Source organism: Staurois parvus, unplaced genomic scaffold, assembly GCF_062004578.1.
Source record: "Staurois parvus isolate SC_StPar_1 unplaced genomic scaffold, SC_StPar_1.0 ptg001302l, whole genome shotgun sequence".
NCBI classification, from domain to species: Eukaryota; Metazoa; Chordata; class Amphibia; order Anura; family Ranidae; genus Staurois; species Staurois parvus.
In genome coordinates, this window is record NW_028319098.1 from 5,884,702 (window position 1) to 5,907,427 (window position 22,726).

The 22,726-nt window shown below is 37.4% G+C and overlaps 1 protein-coding gene across 1 annotated transcript in view; it reads right to left on the reverse strand.

Annotated features, from left to right (window-relative positions):
- LOC149437173 (uncharacterized) overlaps positions 1–22,726 on the reverse strand; it is a 510,919-nt gene that overhangs the window by 197,857 nt on the left and 290,336 nt on the right. The window contains exon 18 of the mRNA XM_089661020.1: positions 14,514–14,642. Coding sequence (XP_089517146.1) covers positions 14,514–14,642 — 129 coding nt within the window. The remainder of the gene's footprint in view (positions 1–14,513; positions 14,643–22,726) is intronic.

Sequence of the window (22,726 nt, forward strand, 5' to 3'; positions counted from 1 at the left end):
GAGTATGTTCCAATGCGTACATTGCAACATGCATAGAAAGGTCTGTCCATGACACAGGTCATCTCTTGCTGACAGCTCTCATTTTTAAACAACTGTTAAAAAATGGATTTCAACTATGTCTTGTGTCACAATGATGGCTGAAGATTCAGAGCCAAGCAAGTGGCTAGCACAGTAAATAGGATTCACGCCAAGTGGCCACAGATCTTAAAGCAACTTTTGAAAGTGAAATGATATGCATGGCTACTTGGGTTTTTCCCCTGAATCAGCAGGTCACAATTTAGCTCTAAGGAACACACAGAGATCCATCATTAATTTACATTAAACTCCCAGCGCAAGTCCTGCCATTCAGAACTGTTCTGTCCTAATAACACAAGAATGGTATATTTACTGATTTAGCAAAATCTGGTCAAATTACATGTGGCAGCATCTTTATGTTCAGCCTATAAAGCGCTCAGCTTTATGTCTTGCTGTTTATAAGTCACTCACAAGGCTGTGTGTCATTATGGCCTCATTACTGTTGGCTGGAAGTACATTATAGCTTATATAAATATTATATGTAGGCTGCAATTTGAGTAATCAGCTGCTTGTGATTGACAGAAATCCACACTGTCATTTACACTGCACTGTATGACTTGCACTGTGGCGCTTTTTCTAAGCCGTAATAAAAAAACGGTCTATCTACATCGGTTTTAGCCTAAATGTAATCTTTAAAGAAAGGGTAGAAGCATTTTTCATATATTCCCTTAATCTGCTCCTGCATTCCTCTGCAACTGGTAAGACACACTATACTTATGCTTTGCTGTATTCATAGAGCATAAAATATTTACAAACTGTGGGATCTGTCTTACTTGACATGTCAATCTGGTTTATATGATCAATAATAATAATGCAGTAACTCTTAGCAACCAATTAGAAATCTATCAAACAGCACAACCAATATAAAAGGATGAAATCTACCTGACTGTCATTTCTTACTAGTGATGAACAGCATGCTTGCTGACATTTTTAATTGAGCTGTGTAGTCAAACATATACTTTTGTAATAGTGCCTTAAAGGACCAAATATTGCTATAGCCATAATTATGTCATGTAAATGAACCTAAAATCTAAACACTTTGTTAACATTATAAATGCAGTCCATGGCAGATCACCCATTTTGGAAATGCTGCTAAAAATCATATCCATGCTGAAAGGGTTTCACAGTAAACAGCACAGGAATTTGTTTGGAGTGTTGGAATTGAAACAATTTTTATGTTATGCATATTGTTATTTCCTTATTTGTTGAATCGGAGACCTTGGAAAAGTAAGTTCATATTCCGTGTTTATACACTTAAATTGCTGCATGCTTGTTCAGGGTCAAGGACTTACTAAGCAAAAATAAGGATGACAGCCTAGTAATTGCTCCCTAAAAAAAAAGTCAGGAAATGTCAGACGCTACCTCACCCCCTACAGGTTGTCTACATTTACAGAAACAATTTCCCTGAACTGTTGGAGGAAATGCAAATCTATAGGTACCCTTAGTCATGTGTTTTGGCTATGTCTTGCCTTACACACACATTGGAACAAATAATCTATACTTTACTCTGAATTATTGGGGTATAGGGTGACCCTTACTCCAGAGCTATTCACACTACATATTGGCATAGATGACTTCCCACCGGCAGCTAGAAATGTCATACTGCACATTACTAGCAGCCAAAGGAAAGATTACAAAATTATGTAAATCTACCATACCACCCCATTACTTTGTGATCATAAGAGACAATAATAAATAAGTCATGATGGAAAAGTGCTGGCGTTTAAGAACAACTCCATCAACAATTTTAAATAGAAGCACCTGGTTACACCATCACTTACAATAGAAAAGTAGATAGATCTAGTTTACTTTTCGCCTTTTTTTTTTTTAAGACAGTTGTCACTGATTGTTTAAATTTGCACCCGTTTTCCATCCTGGTTATCATGGTAATTATCCGAATTCTTTTCTTCTCTTTTTTTATGACTTTTAGTCAACATAACGACACAGTATGATCTGTATTTTCCAATGCTATGGGTAATACTAACAAGTTTCTAACATGTTTACTCTGTATTTCTGATATGTTGATAAATTTGACTGTAAGCAATTGCCGTTAGTACCTGTACTTTCTGTACTACTAACGATAGCTTCAACAACAGACTACTGAAGAGAAAAAGCCAGGAAATGCACCTTACTTATTTTTGTATTCATAGGTTCCTCTTAAAAACTGTAAAAGTAAAACTCAGTGGGAAATGAAGATCAGAACCTTGCTTTGCTACACACTACAATGTGGCCTCCCTATAAGTTATATATACATTCTAAGGAGTCCGTCTAGGGTGGGGCTAATTTATTAAGGCATGTACATTTCTTTTAGACCTGGCTATTAAGGAAGGATGAGCTCCCAGAGACAAATATAGAAAGACTTGTAATGAAGACAGAGAGGTAGACTGCTCCCTGTAGCTGCTTGGAAGCAGGAGAACTGTATTGACAGCTAGCTTAAGGTGAAGAACATCTTTGCAAGCAAAGGGATGTGCAATTTTCTGTTGGAACATATTTGCTATTCTTCATTATTGGTGAAGATAAACCATTTTCTTTTCATCTTTTGCAAAAGAAAAGGTGCTGAAAGTAAAGCAGACTTTTGCTTTGATAACAGTTTTGCTGGCACCTGTTTTCCCTCCTGATCCCCACAACATACTAAATAAATTGAAATGCTAAATTACAATGTATCTATCCATCATGACATACTGTATGAGCCACCTTTTGCTAACAGATCTCATTTTTCAGCAACTCCTCAGAAAATTCATTTAAACTGTCTTGTAAAAATGGTGGCTGGATTCCCAGCTTGGTACTGAGACCATAACTCCAATAGCATTCTGGTAATAACTATACAGAAAAGGCCTCCCTGTAAACGTGGGCAGACTGAAAGACACTTGCCATATTTTTGTCCTACAGCTTTCATTTAACACTTCCTGCCCTACTCCAAAGGGCTTTCAAAAGTATGAGTATTCACTGTATGCTCAGGCAGGGCATTCATGTCTACACAAAGTAACTGCAGGGAAACTGAATTCTTGTGGAGAGCTCAGTACACAAGGGCACGCAGTGAAGTGCTTTGCTTTCACCACACTAAAATACACTGACTGCAGGGTCAGCATGCTATGGTGCAGCAGTAGATGTTCAGTAACCCCACCAAGCAAAACATCTACAGATGTGTTTTTGAAAATTTCTCATATTAATGGATGATGTGCTTTAGCATCAAACACTTATGCACATTGGACCTTTTTGGAATTAATACAAGTTTGCTGGGACTTTGCTAAGAGTTCTGTTGCTTAACAAACAATGTACATACAAAGTAAGAGTATGAAGAGCTTTAATTAAAAATGAGTCATGCAGACCATCATTACTACAAAATGACAGTTACTTATACAAAATGCAGATATAATCAAAACTACACTTATCTGTCAAACCTCTGTATGTTTGATACCCCAGTGTACCTGAAAATCCAACAAATTCTGCTTATGCCATTTATGAATCAGTGGCTTCCAATCAGAGTCTTAAGCTGACCATAGACAGTTTGAATCTCAGTCGGTTCAACAGTTACCGACCGAAATTTGAACCAGATATGCCCTGGCTGAATGTACCCAAGATGATCAATCAAACAATCTGGGTACAACCAGCCTGTCGAGTTTTACATGTGAATATTACTAGCGGCTATTAAAGCTGCAAGCAGTAATAACTGTGTTCTCCCGCCTGGGACCAAACACATGTAACCCAATTAAACACCCATGTTTTGTGCTTTGTAATATAAACAGTGCAATGTATGATAGTCTGTAACACTTATATCCCATCTTTTCTTCCATATCACTGACAACATCATTAATCAAAGAAAAATATGAATTGCACTTTTTATCCTGTTTTGGACCTACTCTGCTATGACATACTAAGGAAGGAGTGACCACTTTTGAATTTTTGTTGTATTCTTTAATATGTACTCAATAAAATTGGGACTCCATGTACTACTTTATAAGAAAATAATATAAACCACTTCATGAATCTAGGTACACAATTATTACAATCAAATAAAATGTAAAAAAAAAAAATTGACTTTTTTCAGTTGAATAACTACTCACAATGAACTGTTATTACACAGCCTACTGAATAGTTCACATAGGTGTTTCAAGACATGTGGCTAATTAAAGTTGTAGAACAAACTTCTGCATTGGGATTAGGGGTAACAGAAAAAGGACAGACTTCTACTTTACTACAAATAAAGGATAAAAAAATAAGTCAAGGAACTTTCCTGCATGCTCATGACCATATTAGGAGGAGATTTATAAAGTGACTTCACATGTGCAGACTCATAAAACTGATAAAAGTCATTCCTTGGTTTCGTGACTTTACTGTAGGAGATTCACTAGCAGTTCTTAGGAAAGGGGGATGCCTGCCTTGCATGACTATTAAACAGGTCATTAAAACGCAGCTGCAAATCAACAATGTCCTGAGTAAATTAGTCAATAAAATCAGATCTTGAATCAGCTACACATCTCCATAAAATACCAAGCAAATGAAATACTGTAATTTAATCATGATAGTGTGTGTACTTATTATAAGCAAGAAAAAAAACTGTACATAGATAAATAGATATCACTAATATACTTTTTATTTTACAGCAAGGCTGGGTTTCCCCATTGAGTATGTTACACAAATTTCAAATCTGGCATAAAAATATCCTCTTATACAAAGTACCAAGTCTGCTTGACACTTTGACAGTTCTATGTTCCATCACAAAATGCTTTCAAATGAATGATGTGATACAAAAAACTCAAAAAATAATCTCTGCTATATATATATATATATATATATATATATATATATATTGGTTAGGACAACTATTCAAAATTAAAGACATATATATACCACGGCTTGGCAAATTTTATTTGAATGTAGGAGCCAGTGTTTTAGTGTAGAGTGGGTTGTTAGCACCTGGGGCCTGGGTGATGAGCTTCACCCAATGTGATTTATCACGCAACAATCACAGCAAAACTGCATCACTTTTTTAGTGTCATTGAAAATAATTGCACCTGAATCAGCAATTCTGCTGTGATTTCCAAAATGCCCAGGTGTGAATGGAGCCACCCGGGTTCATACATATTCGATTTTGGATGTTTTTTCAAACTCACAGATTTGCATGACATGCTAGATATTATGTGTTCTTATTGAAGTGGTTCACATAGATGCGATCCGCACGCATTGTGTTTTGAGCGCCATTACAAAAAGGGTCCTGTGTGAGTTTGTAGCGGTGTGTTCCAGACTTGCAAGTGATAAAGTAGAGTGACATGCGGAGATAAGTGTTCACATAGGATTGCAACTGACAGGAGTTTTTGTATTGAAGTCAATAGGAGGCATTTTTGCATTGCAGTCAATGGGTGATGTTTTTGCATTGAAGTCAATGGGACACGATTTTGCATTGAAGTCAGTGGGAGGCAGTGTGTGAACCCAGGAGCCAGGACACCATTTCTAGTCTCCATGGTGGCCTGACGCCTGGGATTTGTCAAGCCTTGCAGTATACGAAGAGAACAGCATATCACTTATACAGGGAAAACAGGAAAGAGAAAGAGAGAGAGAGGGAGTCAGTGTATTTTCCAGAGACACACAAATACTTGTGTTATCTACAGAAAAAAGGGAATTTTGACTTACCTGCAAATTCCTTATTTTATAACTTATATGTAGGGTTATACACAGGCGACCTTTAGGTGATGGGACACTGGCAAAACCTTTGCTGTGGCTGCCCCAGGGCACACTCATATAACCCTGTCCACCCTGACCCAGTCACATATCCGCCTAGTAGTTCTACCAACTGTATATTGCAAGTCATACAAGACATAACATACACAAAAAAATCTTGTCTGACAGTTAACCAACTGTTTAATTGTAAAGAAGCTACAATTGATGTCCATGTGTGATCCCCCAGTAAGGCAGAGTTTGAGCAGCATTTGGCCCTACATTTGTATGGGCTGTGGTGCTGGGACAAGTATGACCCCTTTCAGAAAAAAAGGTAGCCATAGTAGCAGGCATGGACGGTTTTTGTGGTGTAACAGTACCATCCCCAAGGTAACCTCCTTGAAAAATGTATCAAGTGATTCTCCAAAAACAGGCATTTACTATGGAAATGCATGCATAAAAGATGACTTTTGCAAGCAGGTTGAACAGGCCAACCACAAAATTCTGCACATATTTCACAGAGAAGAGTGTCATCCAAGAAACTTGAAGAATCTGCATTCTCCAGTGCATTAACACAAAACAGCAGTGCAAAGGCATAAGCTGCAAATGTTCCAGCAGAACAGGATCCAGCAAGTCAAGACTGTATTCTTTATGAATGTGCCCAGTTCAGTGAGAAAGAGTCTGACAAATGAACATGGCCACAATGACCAGTTGTAAGGAAGGACCACTGAGTGCAAAGGTTGCATTCAATGGGGTTTCAGCGCATCAATTCTACAGAATCCTTAAAGGGGGGGGGGCATTCACAACAGAGCAGTGAGATGCTTGTGGAGAACATAAATCATAGGATGCACTTCAGTAACAGACCTTTTCTTTTTTTAATTTATTTTACACAGGATATTATTCAGAAAAGTGTTATTATTTCAGCATCCCTGGACCCCTTTGGAGCATGAATGTTCAAAATCTGGCCCAGTCAGACAAACTGACTCAGGACCAAATACAAATTGTTACAACAGAACAACAAGACCTAGCCATTCCTCACCGCTTCCATGAGCAGTGGGTAAAAGATCTTGATCTTACTCTCACCCCAACAGATAAATCAAAAGTCCTGTATTTATTCATTAAGTCCTAAACCAGTAACTAGTATCAGGAGTCAGGGATACAAAATCCTCACTGGTACTGTATACCCCAGATACTTCACAGTCACTGCCCAAATACATCTACTCGTTGTTGGAGATGTGGTGATACCACTGGGAACATGTCATTTTTTGGTCCTCCCTGAAACTTGGCCACTTTTGGGACCATATCTTTGTAACCATTCAAAAGTTTACAGATTATTCCATTCACAAGTTCCCTGGATTCTTCTTACTACTTCACAGTACCACACTGCTCAGAAACGACAAAATATTTGTCTTGATCCACATGGTGAATGCAACCATTGCAGGCATCTTGGCCCTTTGGAAAACCCTTCCCTAACCTCAATGAAATGGTTCCAAAGAATAAATAACATCACCTCACTGGGACTAGCTCTCGCAAGGGCTCTGCCAAAAAGTTATGTAACTGTAACAAAGTTCTGGTTCTTCTGGTCTGAATACAAAACTAAAGATGAATACAGGGCCATCATGCAGCTGTCATGAGCTGCTAACCTACTCTTTCTTCTTTAAATACCCTTCTTGTCTCACCTTTCTGTTCTGTCCTTTTTCTATATTATTGCTGTTATTATTTTTCCTTTTCTCATATTCTTCCAGAATTGGTCTTATGAGAGGGGTTCTTACTATCTCCCCTCCCACTGTCATTTCTGAGGACTCATGCTGTGTTTCTTTCTACTTTCTACCACAGCTCAAGATGTTTTTCTGCGTTGTTCCATTAATACTTCCTTTTCCCCACTTGTCTTGCCTTTTGTTATTTTCTCTTAAGCTTGTCATGATTTTTTAAATCCACTATACAGTACACAGAAAAAAATTTAGTTACCAATATTTCTAAGATTTGCCTTTCTATACAATGATTCACCTGAAATTCATTCTTATACTACCTTTGTACATACTTGCCCACATTGCGCTGCTACATCTGTATTGTATAATGTTTATGCAAAAGAGTGTGCAAAAGAAGTTACTTCCTAGACTTTGCCTACCATTTAGTGCCCATAGAAGTTTGTTTAGGTTGGGGAGATTTTAATACTGCTAGACAAAGACTGATACATACCCCACCAATAATTAAGCTCATAGTAAAAGCCTTAGCTTTTACTAAGGAGGTGTTACAGGCTGATCCTGCTGCTTCGAGGTTCAGGTAAATGTCCAAGTTCGAGGGTAACTGATCCAAAAACTGCTAATGAGCCCTGAGGCAATAAGCAATTGCATCTTGAAATAGGTGTTAGAAAACTCCAAAGGAGAAGAGGTCCCTCACCACACTAGCATAGAAGAGGAGTCCCACAGAGTTGGTTGGGTTATATCAGGGTGCAGTGAGAGCTTTCCAAATCACCTGAAGGTAGTAGAATATAACCCATGGTCTATGTAAGATTTGAAAGAGCAATAATGTGTATTTCTGCCATACAACAAACACAGATCAGTTTACCAACACAGGTTATAAGGTGATCCTATAGGTTTAAAATAGAACTCCAAAAAATATTATAGCCCCCTATTTATTTAAACTAAATAGTCATTAAATCCAAACACATTTTTCATCACTAATAGTACAGTGCTGTGATCTTTACAACCTTTAGGTACTGGGAAGGGTACAGATGGTATTTAGGCATGCCTACAAGAAGAAAGACCAGAAAAAGGACCCCTCCAACGTGGTTGTGCTCATTCACAGGCCAATGAGCAAGATAGAGGTGAAAAGGTGATATAGTCGGTATAACCCTCTGGCTAGTAGAAGTCAGTCACATTCAAATGGGCATGCTCTGTAATGTTGAACTCATCCATGTAGGATCCTCAGCTCTCATGATTATAGCTGAGGAAGTTAATTCGATGAGAGGCAAAATGTCTTTGACATTACAGAGCTAGCCCAGAGATAGTCCAGTTGAATGTTACTAACTACTACTAGGTATACCATGACCTTAATAAATGTCCACCTTCACAGACAAACTTCTGGCTATACTGATACATCAGTGGTGTGTAAAGCAGAAGAGTGGGTCAACAGAATTACATTCATTGGACACGTAAAACAGTTGTCACATGTATTGTATATTTAGCTCTCTGATTGCAGTTCAGCTTTTATAAGCCAGTCTAGCACCATTTGAATATAATTTTCAGCAAATAAATAGGGCAAGAAAGTATATTATGAAGTCAGCCTTCTCTGTCATTTAATGCTGTAGCTCATCATGCTTTCCAATGGCAGATATTAACTGATAAGAGTCAGCTATGTGACTGACATCGTATCCATTAACCTATAATAATTCATTAAGCTCTTATCAAGTACAATCATTTGCTGTTTTCTTTTATACATATCAAACACTTTATTGGAAATGACAATACAATGTCGATATAATGGAAAATTATATTCAAAGTAAAATGTAACATCTCCTTAGGATATGCTTCTTGTAGAAAAGCATTAAAGATACTGTGCAAGCATAACACATACTGTACATTAAAGCTTAATGCAACCTTTCTGGCTAATTTAAGCTGAAAGGCAGGTCAGCAAAATAATCAACCTTTTAAATAAAATTAATTATTTTTCTTGCTCATGTATGCTTATTCTTTAATTCACCTCTTTAACGTGTAAGTTTACAAATGTAACCTTTTCATTAAGTAAATAATTTGTTGTATATTTTTCATTTTCCTCAGTTATATATAAAAATTAACTCCAGTTAGATATAAAATACACAAATACAGATGTGTATTCAATAATACGCCCTCAAATGTATGTTTTTTAGTACCTGAATTTTACTTGTTGCCCCTGTACAGCAAAACGCAGCGGTAAAAGGAGAAACAACATAAGCAGCCAATCAGTCATTGTGCAGTGCAAGGAGAATTCTGAGAGAGAGAGTACACGGACAGAGAGATGAGCTCATGAGCTTGCAGCTTTTCCTATCTTTGTCCATTTACAGGACAGAGATGGGCAAAAAGTCTTATAAAACTGGTTTTCTAAAACTGCAGAAGAGAAAAATCAAGTCTTCTCCCTGGCCAGACAGGGATGTGCTGTATGGCAGAGATGTGTAAATCTTAGTACTGGATGGACAGAAATTCAAATCTTTTGGTAGGTAAAACAGATTTGGTTTTAGTTAAGCTTTTTTTCTTCCTTTTCTTCATTTCTTACTTTGTGGTGTCCTTCAGAACCTATTTATATAGCAAAAATGTTGCTGAACAGGTAACCTGTATACACATGCAACTGCTAAATGTATGTAAGAAAATGACTGCTAGACTCACCCTAACATAATGGTGACTGTTTGCCACCTACAGTGCAGCTCACAGCACCCTCATGGGAGGCTGGAATGGTTAGAGAGGCTTGCTAGCTCAGCTTATTCAATATGCTGTATAGCAGTGTGTGGTTTTTTATCATTCTTATTTTAGGAGTGGTTTGGTGTGTGGTATGTGCTGGAAGAAATAAGCACGCACAAGTTTTTGATGAGAACAGTAGGGAGTAAAGGGTAACTCTACTTTCACCAAAAAAAAATTGCATATACAATGATAGACAAGCCATATTGCTATTTAATGTTATTAAAAATTACCTTTCATTTCCATTCTGCATTTTTTATTAGTTTAAGAATATAGGGGAAAGAAAATAGAAAATGTTATATAGTACATACTATAAAGTAAGGAAGAAAAAAATCACAGAATACACAGAGATATAGTGATATATACATGAGTAATGACTAAGATAAGTCATATATATATATAAATTCAAAGCTAAAAAATAAAAAGGAGAAACTAACTAAAACAATAGGATACAAGCCTTATGCAAAGGAATGGGGGGGGGGCTGGAGAGAAATATGGAGATAAGGGACACTGAGTGATATTTACTTATTTATTTTTTAAAAAAAAGGCAGTATATCATAAGTGTAAAGGGGATCTATCAAAAATTGGGCGAAGAAAAGATAAAGTCCAAGGGAACCATATTTTTTTCAATTTTGCAAGAATTGTCACAAAGAATTGCAATTCAATGCAACATGGAAGTGTTCTGTACATCACAGATTTACAGAATACCCCCGGAAATGTAATTTCCTGCTTGTGTGATTGACTCACTGATTTTCCCAGAAGTCTGCACTAAGATACAATTCAAAATAAGCACCCTCTACAATAGGAAATTTGGTTTTGATGAGAAATTCCCCAAGGGTTACACACTAAACTGAGGGTGACATGGCAGCTTTTCTCATCAGAACACAAAGTGCAGCAGGTGATTATGATGAACCAGACCCTCCAATTCAGAATCAATATGTAAAATACATGGTTAGTAAACAGCTATTTCTTCAAAGCAGAGAAAAGAAGGATCTTGCAACAGTTTGTGAATGTAGCACCCTCTTACGTACCTAGGAGTAGCTAGAGTCTAATTCTAAGTTAGAAGGACTAAATAGCAGCCCAGGTGTAATAGTCAGAGGGGCTAAATTTACATCAGGAGCTGAGAGGCTCTGCAGATCAACTCTCTGGGATTTCCCCCTGCATTAGAGCTTTGGAGAAAGTTCTACAAGCAGTGGGAGGGAGTGAGGAGTGGCTGGTCTGCACTCTCAAGGGATCCTGGCCAATTCCCAACAGGAGGCTTGGCTTGGCACCAGTACACCTCTTAAAAGTGATTGAGCATGCTCAGCTGGAGGAAAGAGAATGGAGGGGTGGAGGGAGGAGGAGGAGGAGGAAGAGAGAAAGGAGAGTTTGGGTGGAAGATGGAGAAGTGAGGTAGGAGAGCAGGAGCCTGGGAGGGAGCCCAGTTGGAGAGGGGCTCATCTCCAGGCAGGGACGTTGGAATGGAGGAAAGCTCAGGACCTCATTGGCCCCCCAACAAGAGGACCACCTGTGCAGCAGGGAAGGAGCAGTCCAGCTAGAAGGCCTGGTAGCAGCCTCCAACCCATCCGCACACAGATGGAATGTGTGAGTAAACCTACACCCCCTGGGCCAGTAAGGGGAAAGAGCAGTTCAGTGGGAAACTCGATTAGCTTTTTACCCAAGACTGTATTACATTTTAAGTGACAGGCATTGGATCCCATGTCCAGGGATCCCTTCAAGCAGTTGGATTAGGAGAATCTGGGGTCTGGAGTGGTACTACAGGAGATGCTGACTAGCTCTCTAGAAGAGAAAGTTTGCTAAAAAGACTTGTACATAGTTCAGGAAGAGTGTCCTCTGTTGCCTTAGCCTTGGGCATCTCATGCACCACATACCCTATCCAGGTTCTAATGCCCCTAATAAAATCCAAAAAACAAAAAACAAGCTCAAGGACTGGTTACTGTCTCCCGGATGCAAGTAGGTGTGGAAAATGCGTGCTGCCTGGCTGTGCAGAACTATAGGGGGATCCAACACTTCAACAACTCCTAAGGGGGTAGTACTACATTAAAATCCTTGCAACTGGAATAGATCACCAAGAAGGGATATTTTCTCAACAAAAGCAGAGTTACACGTTAACACTTCCCAGTCTGGGTCAATTCTGACATTCCTCTCCTACATGTAAAAAACATTTTTTTGCTAGAAAATTACTCAGATCCTTCAAACAGTATATTTATTAAGCAGAGACCCTTGAGAATAAAAAAGTGAGTGTTGCATATTTGTATGTCACATATCTGTGCAGCGGTTTTTCAAACACGTTTTGGAAAAAATAATGAATCTTAATGCACAAAAACATCCATTTTTTTGGTAAAAAATGAAAGGATGATGTTACGGTGAGTAAATGGATACCAAACATGTCACACTTTAAAGTCTTGGCTGTAGGGGGACTGAGTTACCTGGGTGATTTGATGTTTCATCAAAAAACTCTGCACATGACATGATGCATGGTAGGAAGCATTGTTGTGATGAAGCTTCCAATCACTAGTTGCCCATAGCTGCGACCATTTCCATTGTTTCTCATCTCAACCACTGAAGAATATTTAGGTACTACTCCTTATAAATTGTTTGACCTAGAGGGGCATACTCATTATGGATAACATCTTCCCAATCAACAAACACAGTTAACATGGTATTGATCTTGCTGTAACCTTTTCATGCCTTCTTTGTGTGTGGGGAACCAGGCGACTTCCATTGGGACGACTGGACCTTTGTTTCTGGATCGTAGCCGTAGACCCACGATTCAACTCTGGCTATGACCTTCTTGAGGAAATCTGGAAGCATTTTGAAGCAAGTCATTCGCAACTGCAGTACAATGTTGCTTCTTCACTGGTCGGAAAAGCAACAGAATGAATTTTGCCATGACAGGTTTCATGCTAACAACCTGCATCAAACTTGGGCACAGTAGTTTTTAGGAATCTCCAGATCATATTCTAGTTCTTGAACTGTCAGTTGCTGATATTTGTTGATTGCAGCCAATACACATTCAATATTCTCAGGTGTTCTGCTTGTGGCAGGCCTTCCAGAACATGGATCACTTTCAAAAGATTCTCAACCATCTTTGAAGCGTTTGTGCAACAAATCTTTTGTGCTGCCCTCATTGCATCGTCCCCGAAAACCTCCTGAATCATCCAAATATTTTCCACTGAGGAATATTCAAACTTAATACAAAATTTGATCCAGATTCATTGCTCTACTCACTCAGTCATTTTGAATGCAATGGCCACACAGTCAACATGCTCATTCAATGTGTCTAGCACCCCCCCCCCCCCGACTAGTACAGTGAAGTTGTCAATGTTCACATCACACATTCTAGTCCATTCTCCTTGGCTGCCAGGTTACATCAACCATTCAAACCATTCTGGTTATATTAACAATGGCTAGACTTTTTCCAGACAGACCTCATATATAAATATATTTTATAACTTAATAGGTCGTGTTCTCTTTTTTCTTTAAGCCTTATGCATTAATAGTAAATAATTTTGTACATGTATGTGTATGTTAAAATAAGTGACAGGGACTGAAAAAAACATTTTACACTTTTTATGGAATGTGGATTATGTCATTTTCCAAATGACAATAATAAATATGAAGTTTAAAAGGTACATAAAAATACAACTAGTTTTTCATATTAATTTTTTTATTTAAAAGCCCCCTCACAAAAATACTCTATCAGTTGATCAATAATGAGTGTTTAGAAAACAGGTTAGGAGATGACTAAGCAGCTGGCGTTTAGCCCCAAATCACTACCATTCCAAAGTCAGCCCCCTTCCCCCCCATAAAAACATTCAGCACACCATTGCTTGCTTCTATTAAATTCCAGGCACCCATTTAGCCTTCTACCACTGGTTGTTACCCATCAGACAGAGGCCATGCTGAAACAATGTCTGTGCAAGTTCTTCTATACTCACTTGTGTGGACAGGTAAAACCTGCTCAATGTCTTGAACTTCTGTACAATGCAAGGTCCGCTTACGCCTTGTTTCCCATTAGTCAAGCTTTTCCGCTACATGAAAACTGAGCACATGCAGTACCACCTGAGCAGTCACAGAGTAAAAAAACAGTGGTTTGGTTCAATATATTATGATAATGGAGAGTGGCACATCTCAGGTGTGTTTTAACCTATTACTTGACAACATTGTGAGCCAGAAGCCATGATGTCTCTTGGTTGCCTCCTTGGACCCTGAGCAACTGATCCTTTGACCACTACAATAGATATGGCCCTCCTTAATGCACCTTGAGCTGTCTTACTGTTTAAGCTATAGTATGTATGTGCAAAGTCCTGCTCATATCAATTAATGTTTGTCTATATAACTTCAACTTACCTCTACAAAGCTGAGTTTCAGCTTCTCCAGTAGGTCTTTGTGCTCTATTTCTAGGATAGCCAGTTTCTTCTCTCTATTACTGATATCTTCTATAGTATTCGGGTTATCATTTTCTTCTTGCTTAATCACCTTTTGGAAACAAAACATACTGTAAAGTCAATCATTTTTTTATTTACACCTCAGTGAAAAATGATTACCTTTTTTTTTTTACATTAAGTTTGAGAATGTTATTATTAAGTCTAGTAGTGCATACATAGAGACCAAGAAAAATACCTCTATCATTTCCGTGTTATTTCCTGAATAATAATAAACAATTGTTTACACGAGTAGGATAGAGATAAGGGAAATCAATCAATGTGAGAATTCCATCTAATGTCACCACCAGCTCCTGGGGTGCTGCAATAGGAATGTTTTTCATTTTTTAATAGGTATTGGTACTTGTACCATACACAAAACCAAATGATTCAAACATTGTTAATAATAGGTATCATATTTACACAATTACAAGCTCTCATGTGGTCATGTGATATGAAAATCATCACCTTCATCTGTTTGAGAAGCATAAAAATACCTGTTGATCCTACCAGAAATCCTACCAGCTTGTTGTCAGTCCTGCCCTGTTTACTTTTGTGAACTACACAACACCCCCCTGCCTATGTTATGAAGACAAGAGAAAAGGGAGGTGTTCTTTAGTCCTAACACGTCTGGGGTGACAACCCTGACCCTCTATAGACACAGTACAGTGAGCGAGTTTTGTCAGGAAGTTTGTGACTAGCAGAAACACTAGCCGAAACTAAAGGAAGAAAATGTGAAAAATAAAATGAATGGTTAGCTGCAGTATATTACAAGTTTGTGTATAAAAAAAGATTTTATATATATATATATATATATATATATATATATATATATATATATATATAAAACATAAAAAAAGACTATATGTTATATTGTTTCTTTGTCAGTTTCCCTAGCCATCTCCTATGTGCTAATCTCAACATGTATCCTGAGGAAGTTGATCATGTGAAACGCATTGCATGCTGATATAACACTAACAATTTTTGTATAAAGAAAGAAACATATCGTAACTGGATGCAATACTAATTTTTTTTGGCACTGGGTGGCAATTTTATCTGATTTTGTAATAAAAAATGTATTCTGACTTTACATACTGTTGTTACTTGTATTTTCCCCTTATTAGAACATCTTTTGTTTTGCGAACTCCCCTCATTCTGAAATGGATTTGGGAGCCTCGGAATTTCCTTTACATACAATATTTTGGGATGGGGCCTTCATGGGGTGTGTTTTTCATAAGCTCATCCCACATTTTGAGGATAATGTGTATTGTCCCCTAACATAATATTTTTGTTTCAAGCACAACCAAAACTGCTTTGGAAAACATGATTCAAAGTACAAAAGTACAACAGTATTTGAAAAACAACAAAATTCTACCTCCTCTGCTACACCAATCAATATAAAAATATTTAATTCTGGTTTTAATTAGAAAAAGACAGTACATACTTTGTTACCTTGTTAACATAGCATATCTTTAATACAATAAAAAATGTTTTACAGCATGATTAAACAAAGATGTTCCACAGAAAAAAAAATGCTTTTGTTTCACAATTAGAACTTAATAGTCTAAAAGACACCAAACTTCGCTTAGAATCACACGACCAACCTTCTACTTTTTTTTGTCACCATTTTATTTATTTGCATCACCAATTATATAGGACAGGGACTATGCTATTAATCAGCCAAGGTTATTGCAGATAATGAAAGGAACTATATCTGCCTTTACAATATGAAAAGAATTATGAATAATTTTTAATATAACGTACAATATAAACTGAAAGAAAATGGGTAAAGAACAATACAAAGCATTAAAGTACTTAACTTTGGAAATAATGATTACTGAATTAAAGGATAAGTTCACCTTTGGGAATTTTACATTTTTATGGTGGAACATGTAACATGCTCCTACTGTTGCAGTCTCTCCCTGACTGCCGCCTCTAGTGACAGCGAGCCAAGGATCTTCTCTCTGAACTCACTGTCACAATAAAAAAAAATAATGCAGCCATGTGGGGATCCACCCACCTGGCCGTATCACTCATTCACATAGTTCTGTGAAGTACAAGGTACAAGCAGGCAGCTTACACTGACAGTCTGTAGGAGTCCTGCATTGCACCTGCGATCTGCTGACCACGGGTACAATACTTTTCAGGCTCCTAGTGAAAAAAATAATGAATGCACATTTTTTTAACCTGCAAAAAATATGTGCATTTATTATTTTTGTTTTAAAAAAAGGCAAACTTAACCTTTAAGGGAATTTTAAGGCAAGTGCATAATCCCACAGTACTTTTGAAGTTCACCAAAAAAAAAAAAATCTGATAATTGTTTTTTTACAAAAAGTTTTATTCCTTACTGAAGCCCTCTTGCTATTCCCTAATGAAGCTCTCCTTACAAAAGCAAACTAACCAATTTTGTGCACGGTTTTACCTATCTCTGTCTTGCAGAAACTGGTGTAAGCCTTACTGTATGTCCATTCCCAAACTGCCTAAGGCTCTGCTCACATACAGGTGTATTAAATCATGAGGGAAATCGCAGCAATTCCAAAATGTGCTCTTAAAATGTGAAATCAAATTGGACCTGAAAAAGCGGGGCATTTTTTCCACGATTGCAGTACAATTTTTCACGCAACAAACTTGCTGTGCAAACAAAAATGCATGATGCACGCTATGGAATTTCTTTTGGGTGAGGCATACTGCGCAATTTTGTTTGTGTGATTGCAGTGTGTTTCTCATGTGAAAATATTTTGCTGCAAAAACGTCCCACATTTTTAGGTGCCATTGAAATGAATGGTACCTGAACACGTTGATGCGGGTTTTTACATATTAACAGTGGCTTTTGAAATCACGGGTAGATTTGCAGCAATTCCGCCAGCGATTTAAAATGCCTGCACATCACCAAAAAATTATTTTGCATTTATTCCAGGTCAAGCATAGAATTCAGGCAACCAATCATATATGGGGAAATGAGGCTTCTAGGGGCATTCTATACTACATACAGTTTTTGGTTTAAAAAAAAATTTAGTGGTTACAGACAAAAAAAAAAATAATTTTAATAATGTTATATATAAATTACACAACCTGATTTTTTATGTTTGCTTTATCTATTTGTAGAAAATTGATTTCTTCTTTTATTTCTATTCAATAAATATTTATTACAAGGTGCATCCATGACATTTAGTATGAAAATCATGCTGGACTCTTTCAAGTCTGTTTTTAGGGCAATAGCTGACAAAAAGCCTGGAATACATAACTCAGAACTATACATTACTACATATTATATTACTACCTGCTTAAAAAATGTAATTTGCATTTTTTTTTTTTTAGAACTGAACAAAAAAAATGTGCGTATGGATGCATATATATTATACACACACGCACACTAAATCACTTTTAGGTCTAAAATAAAAGCCAAAGCCTGTATAGTGCTCAGGGGAACAGCCTGTAGTGGGTCTGCTTTTGGGCTAAATTAAATGATAGTGTGACTTGTTGCACCTATGTAGTTTATGTATTAACGCAAATGTTTGCTAGGAAATTGGTAATGGTAGCTTTACAGGATGAAAGTTGTGAAACAATTTTTTTCTGCCACACAGCAGATTAAAACAAAAACTGATATATTTACTGCTCAATTTAATGTTTTGACCAGAGTTCATCCCTAATTTCTTCCATATATGGCTGCAAGAATGATACAACTATGCGGTACTATACTGCGACACATGTTTCAAATTTAAGGTAAAAAATATGACTGATTGTAACAAACACCAATTTTTTCTTTTTTTTTCTCTAGTACAGTGCGTAAAGAATGCAGCATCTCATAATGAAAACATTGCCTTTGCGGTGAAGACCCCAAAATATTACATTTATAAAAGGTCTCAAAGAACAATCTGCTGCCAAGACAGTGGAAAGGGAATGTACAATGGCCAGAAAATCTGTGAATGTTGAGAAAGATCAACAGTAAATTATTTTTAAGAGGAAAAATACAGATTTCTTTGAAGAAAGGTAACTTGAAAGATAGTTATAGCCAGCCTGATACGTAATACATTTTATGGCTTAGAACAGAAATATATATGGGGATTCAAAGGGAACACATAACTTTTTCTTAAATCACTATATATCTATTTTATGTGGATACTTTTGTCACACATACAGACCTGAACTTATAATTGAGGATTCTCTACTTGAACTGCCAGTTATTGTAAAGAATGAACACATGCATCAGCATAGACTGGTTATATATACTGATCTGGTCTTGTTCTTGTAATCTCAGTTCTTTGTATTTGATGGCACAATGCCATCGTACATGGAGTAAGGTTTACCTGCTCTATGTTTTGTATATGAAAAGATAAAGCAAAACTTTAAATAAGGAAAGGATTCATACGGTGCATCTGCTTCAGGGACCTTTACATTCCTACAGATGACAGCTGGTATGCAGAAAGGACTGGAAAAGCACTGCAGCGGCACTTCTGTGAGTTGAAGCAGACTCAGAAGTAGGAAGAAAATGAGGCAAGAAGGTGCTACTAAGTGCAGTATATCCAGAGCTTTACTACAAATAACAGTTAAAAACACTTCCAAAATGTGTATGAATTTCAGGCTATTATTAACGTCTTATGCAGAACTCCTGTCACTATGTTCCCGAGTCCGCTGTGCCGGGCCAGCAGGTGCAGGGGGAGCTCCGGATGTAGTGGCAAGATGGCCCCCGTTCTTTTGGGAATGCTATGGAGTGTATGCCGTCCGCGTGGAGTGCAAGTACCAGAACTGACGTCAAAGGGTTGGTGATGTGTTTCTATAAATCTGTATATTTTTAAAACTTTAACACACCTTGATAAGGTGTTTTCAGAAATGTTATTTCCTTAAGTGGAGAAGGGATAGACTTCATGTGTAAGGAAGGGATAAAAGCCCCTACAGGTTTTTATTGTGGTCTGTGTTCCTATTTGGGACACAAAACAGGAACTTAAATTAGATCTACCAAAATTGATGGGAAATCTCACAACCGAAAAAAAACTCCACTACACTTTCTGACAACTGTAACATTTTAGATTTCCCTCCAGAGTCATCTCTAGGAGACTTTAAATCCTGTGACTATTGTAGCTGGGACAGAAAGTGACAGTAAATCTCTGACAGCAACAAAAACCTGCTGTGGTACTTCCTGAAGTTCTTAACACAGAAGAAAGAACTCTGCGATTGGAAAATAGCTGGTCCCGTGACTTAGATCAGAAACTGGGCTCTCTCTTTTTTATTGCACACCACTGGCTTCAGATTTCTGAATATGCACTATACATTGGTAAACCACTGTGTGTTAAAAATGTATGGAACATCTTTTTTGGCTGGAGTTCCTTTTTTAAATAATACTAGTCTGGCTACAAAAATAAACACCTAGAGTTATGTGAACTTACATTCAGAGATCATAAAATACCCTGGGGACCCTGAAACCCAAGGTATACTAATAAGCACATTTTAACACTTACAGGTGAAGTTAAGAGGCATTTTCCAACTGACTTGCATTTTACATATGCAAGGCAGGATAAGGCAGGCCAGATTTCAACTTTGCCAGGTCAGGGGCACTGCAGTGTTTGGGAAAATGTATAAAAGGTAAGTGCAAGCATCTCTAGGTATCCAGTTTGACACCAACATAGATATAAGACTGCTCCAGGCTGGTCCGTTCCCGCTTGCACTTTAATCCTTCTTAATGGAGGTGCTGGTCCGGTTCACAGCCTAGACAGCAGTAAGAAAAGACAAATGACCGTACACTACCATGGAGAAGATCCCAAAACTTTATTGTAGAAATCCATAGGTAATAACATCATCACAGCTCTACAAAGACAAACCCTGCCTTTGTGGAGCTGTGATGATGTTTTTACCTATGGATTTCTACAGTACAATTGTGGGATCTTCTGCATGGTAGAGTGCAGTCATCCATCTTTTCTTACTACAATCTAGTTTGACATGTTTTAGGAACTGAAAGATGTAGTTAAAACATCATAATTTTAATGTGTGACCCCTGTACTATTAAAAGCTAATTTTTGTGCAAAATTTATACCTGAGAAATTTCAACAGGTTCTACTTAGAGCAATACGATGCAGAAAAGAAAGGTCTGCATTATTTTTGTCATAGCTATCCTCTGCTCTTCGGCCATTGATACATATTGCAGAGCTGACCAATAGCACATATTAATCTGGTACCTGACCTTTACACCCAGAGTGAGGAGTTCACATAAGAAACTGTAACCTAATAGTCATTTTTTAAAATCTTTTTTTACACTAAATCTCACACAGATGTAGTAAAGGTATCAAATACTATAAAACCTGAACTACTGAAGGAACAAAACCTGACGATTATTAAAAAAAAAAAAGAATTCTGAGTAAGAATTTTCTTTGATAAGTTTATCGGCCAGGAGAGCCTTTCATGTTTACAGGTTGTTTTATTGAACCATGTATGTGGGTAGATCTCAGCTCTGATCCTCAAGGGTCGCAAAATGTATATGTTTTTCAGTCTCCTTCACTTTTTCATGAATTAAATGATTAGTATTGTCCTTTGGCCAGGTATACTAATTAAAGGATAGATATTTTGTATGTATAGTTACAAAATGGATATTGGCTCCTCTCAGCTTTTGCATTAATAGACTAAAAACACACAAACTAACTCCACTCTGGAGAAAAAAACATCTCCACTGTCCAGTGAGCCTGTGGTCAGTGCAGTGTTTAGGAGCCCCAGCCTGTTAAATCTCGGTATGCATACTCAAGTAATCCAGGCAGTGGATAAGCTGCTTTCCACGGGGCAGAGGTACTATGTATTTTAAGGGTTTTTTTTTTTTTAAAACAAAATGTGCACTTATATGAAGCTGTGACTTTATAGTAGTATAGTAGCACAGTAGTCAGCCCTTATGTTCGAGTTGTGCATCACTTACTTTATATATCTAGAGCTACTTTCAAAAATTATCACGGGCCCTGATTCAGTGATTTGCAATAAAGCCCACAGTAGCATCACAGCACCTTCAGTTAGGGGGCAGCCTGCATGATATTGCTCAATTATCTTTCTATATCATTACCAGGTTTATACAATATGAAACTTTAAAGAGTAACTCCACTCTTATTAAAAAAAAAAACATTCCTCTCTAGATGTTCAATGTACATTGCAAGGATTTTAACTAACTTTGTTGCAAATTCCTACCTTTTGGTCTTTTGAAGAAATAGATGTTTGTCTGTGTCCATGTGCAAAGTAGTTTCATAATTATCAAACAGCTGCTTCACTTGCAGGGCTCTAATGAGGAAATTGGCAGGGTTTGCATCCCTTTAAACATGATTTCCCTTTAAGAGTATCTCACCAAAACTGACATTGTGTTGCAGGTGATGCCAAAAATCTGACTTGTATCTTAGTGCAGGCATCTGGGAAAATCATTAAGCCAGTCACACAAGCAGGAAATTACACTTCTGGGGGGAGGTCTGTACACCATCTGTGTACAGAACGCCTCCAGTTAGCCATATTGCATTTTAAAGAAAATTACAGCACTACAGATTTATAAAGAAAGGTAATTTCTGATAGCATTCAATTACATTATGAATTGTGTCACAGTTGTACATGCTATACTATTTTTTATTTGCTATTTTTTCCCACAAAAATGGATCTATCCTTTAAAGAACAAAGACAATGAGCAGTAGCCTACATCGACCAATCAGATTTCTGATCAATGAAGGACTGTTAGGTTGGATAAGACTTAAGAGTGCCAACCCAAACTTTGGAATTAGATTGGGTGGTCTCCACCAATTATTTTTCAGCTTTGAAGAATCCCAGTCAGCAGCAGAATTGTGGGTACGATGAAACAATATCATTACAAAACACCACTGATTACATAATTTTGCTTTCCATGTCCAGCCAAGCAAGATATACACCTCAGGCGTGTTAAACAATCCAGAGATAAGACAAGAAACGTTTCTTTCTTAACTTACAAACCTGTGATATATATTTCATATGAAACTGAGAATTTGTACATAGCAGAACTTGAGAAAAAGCAGAGCGTAAATGAAGGAAAAATAACATATGCTGCATATAACACACCCTTTAAAATATACAACGAAAAAATGTATCCGGCCTTTCTTTGTCTGCTAATACCAGGTGCAAGCCCTTTACTACTTTGCACAAAAGAAAAATGTT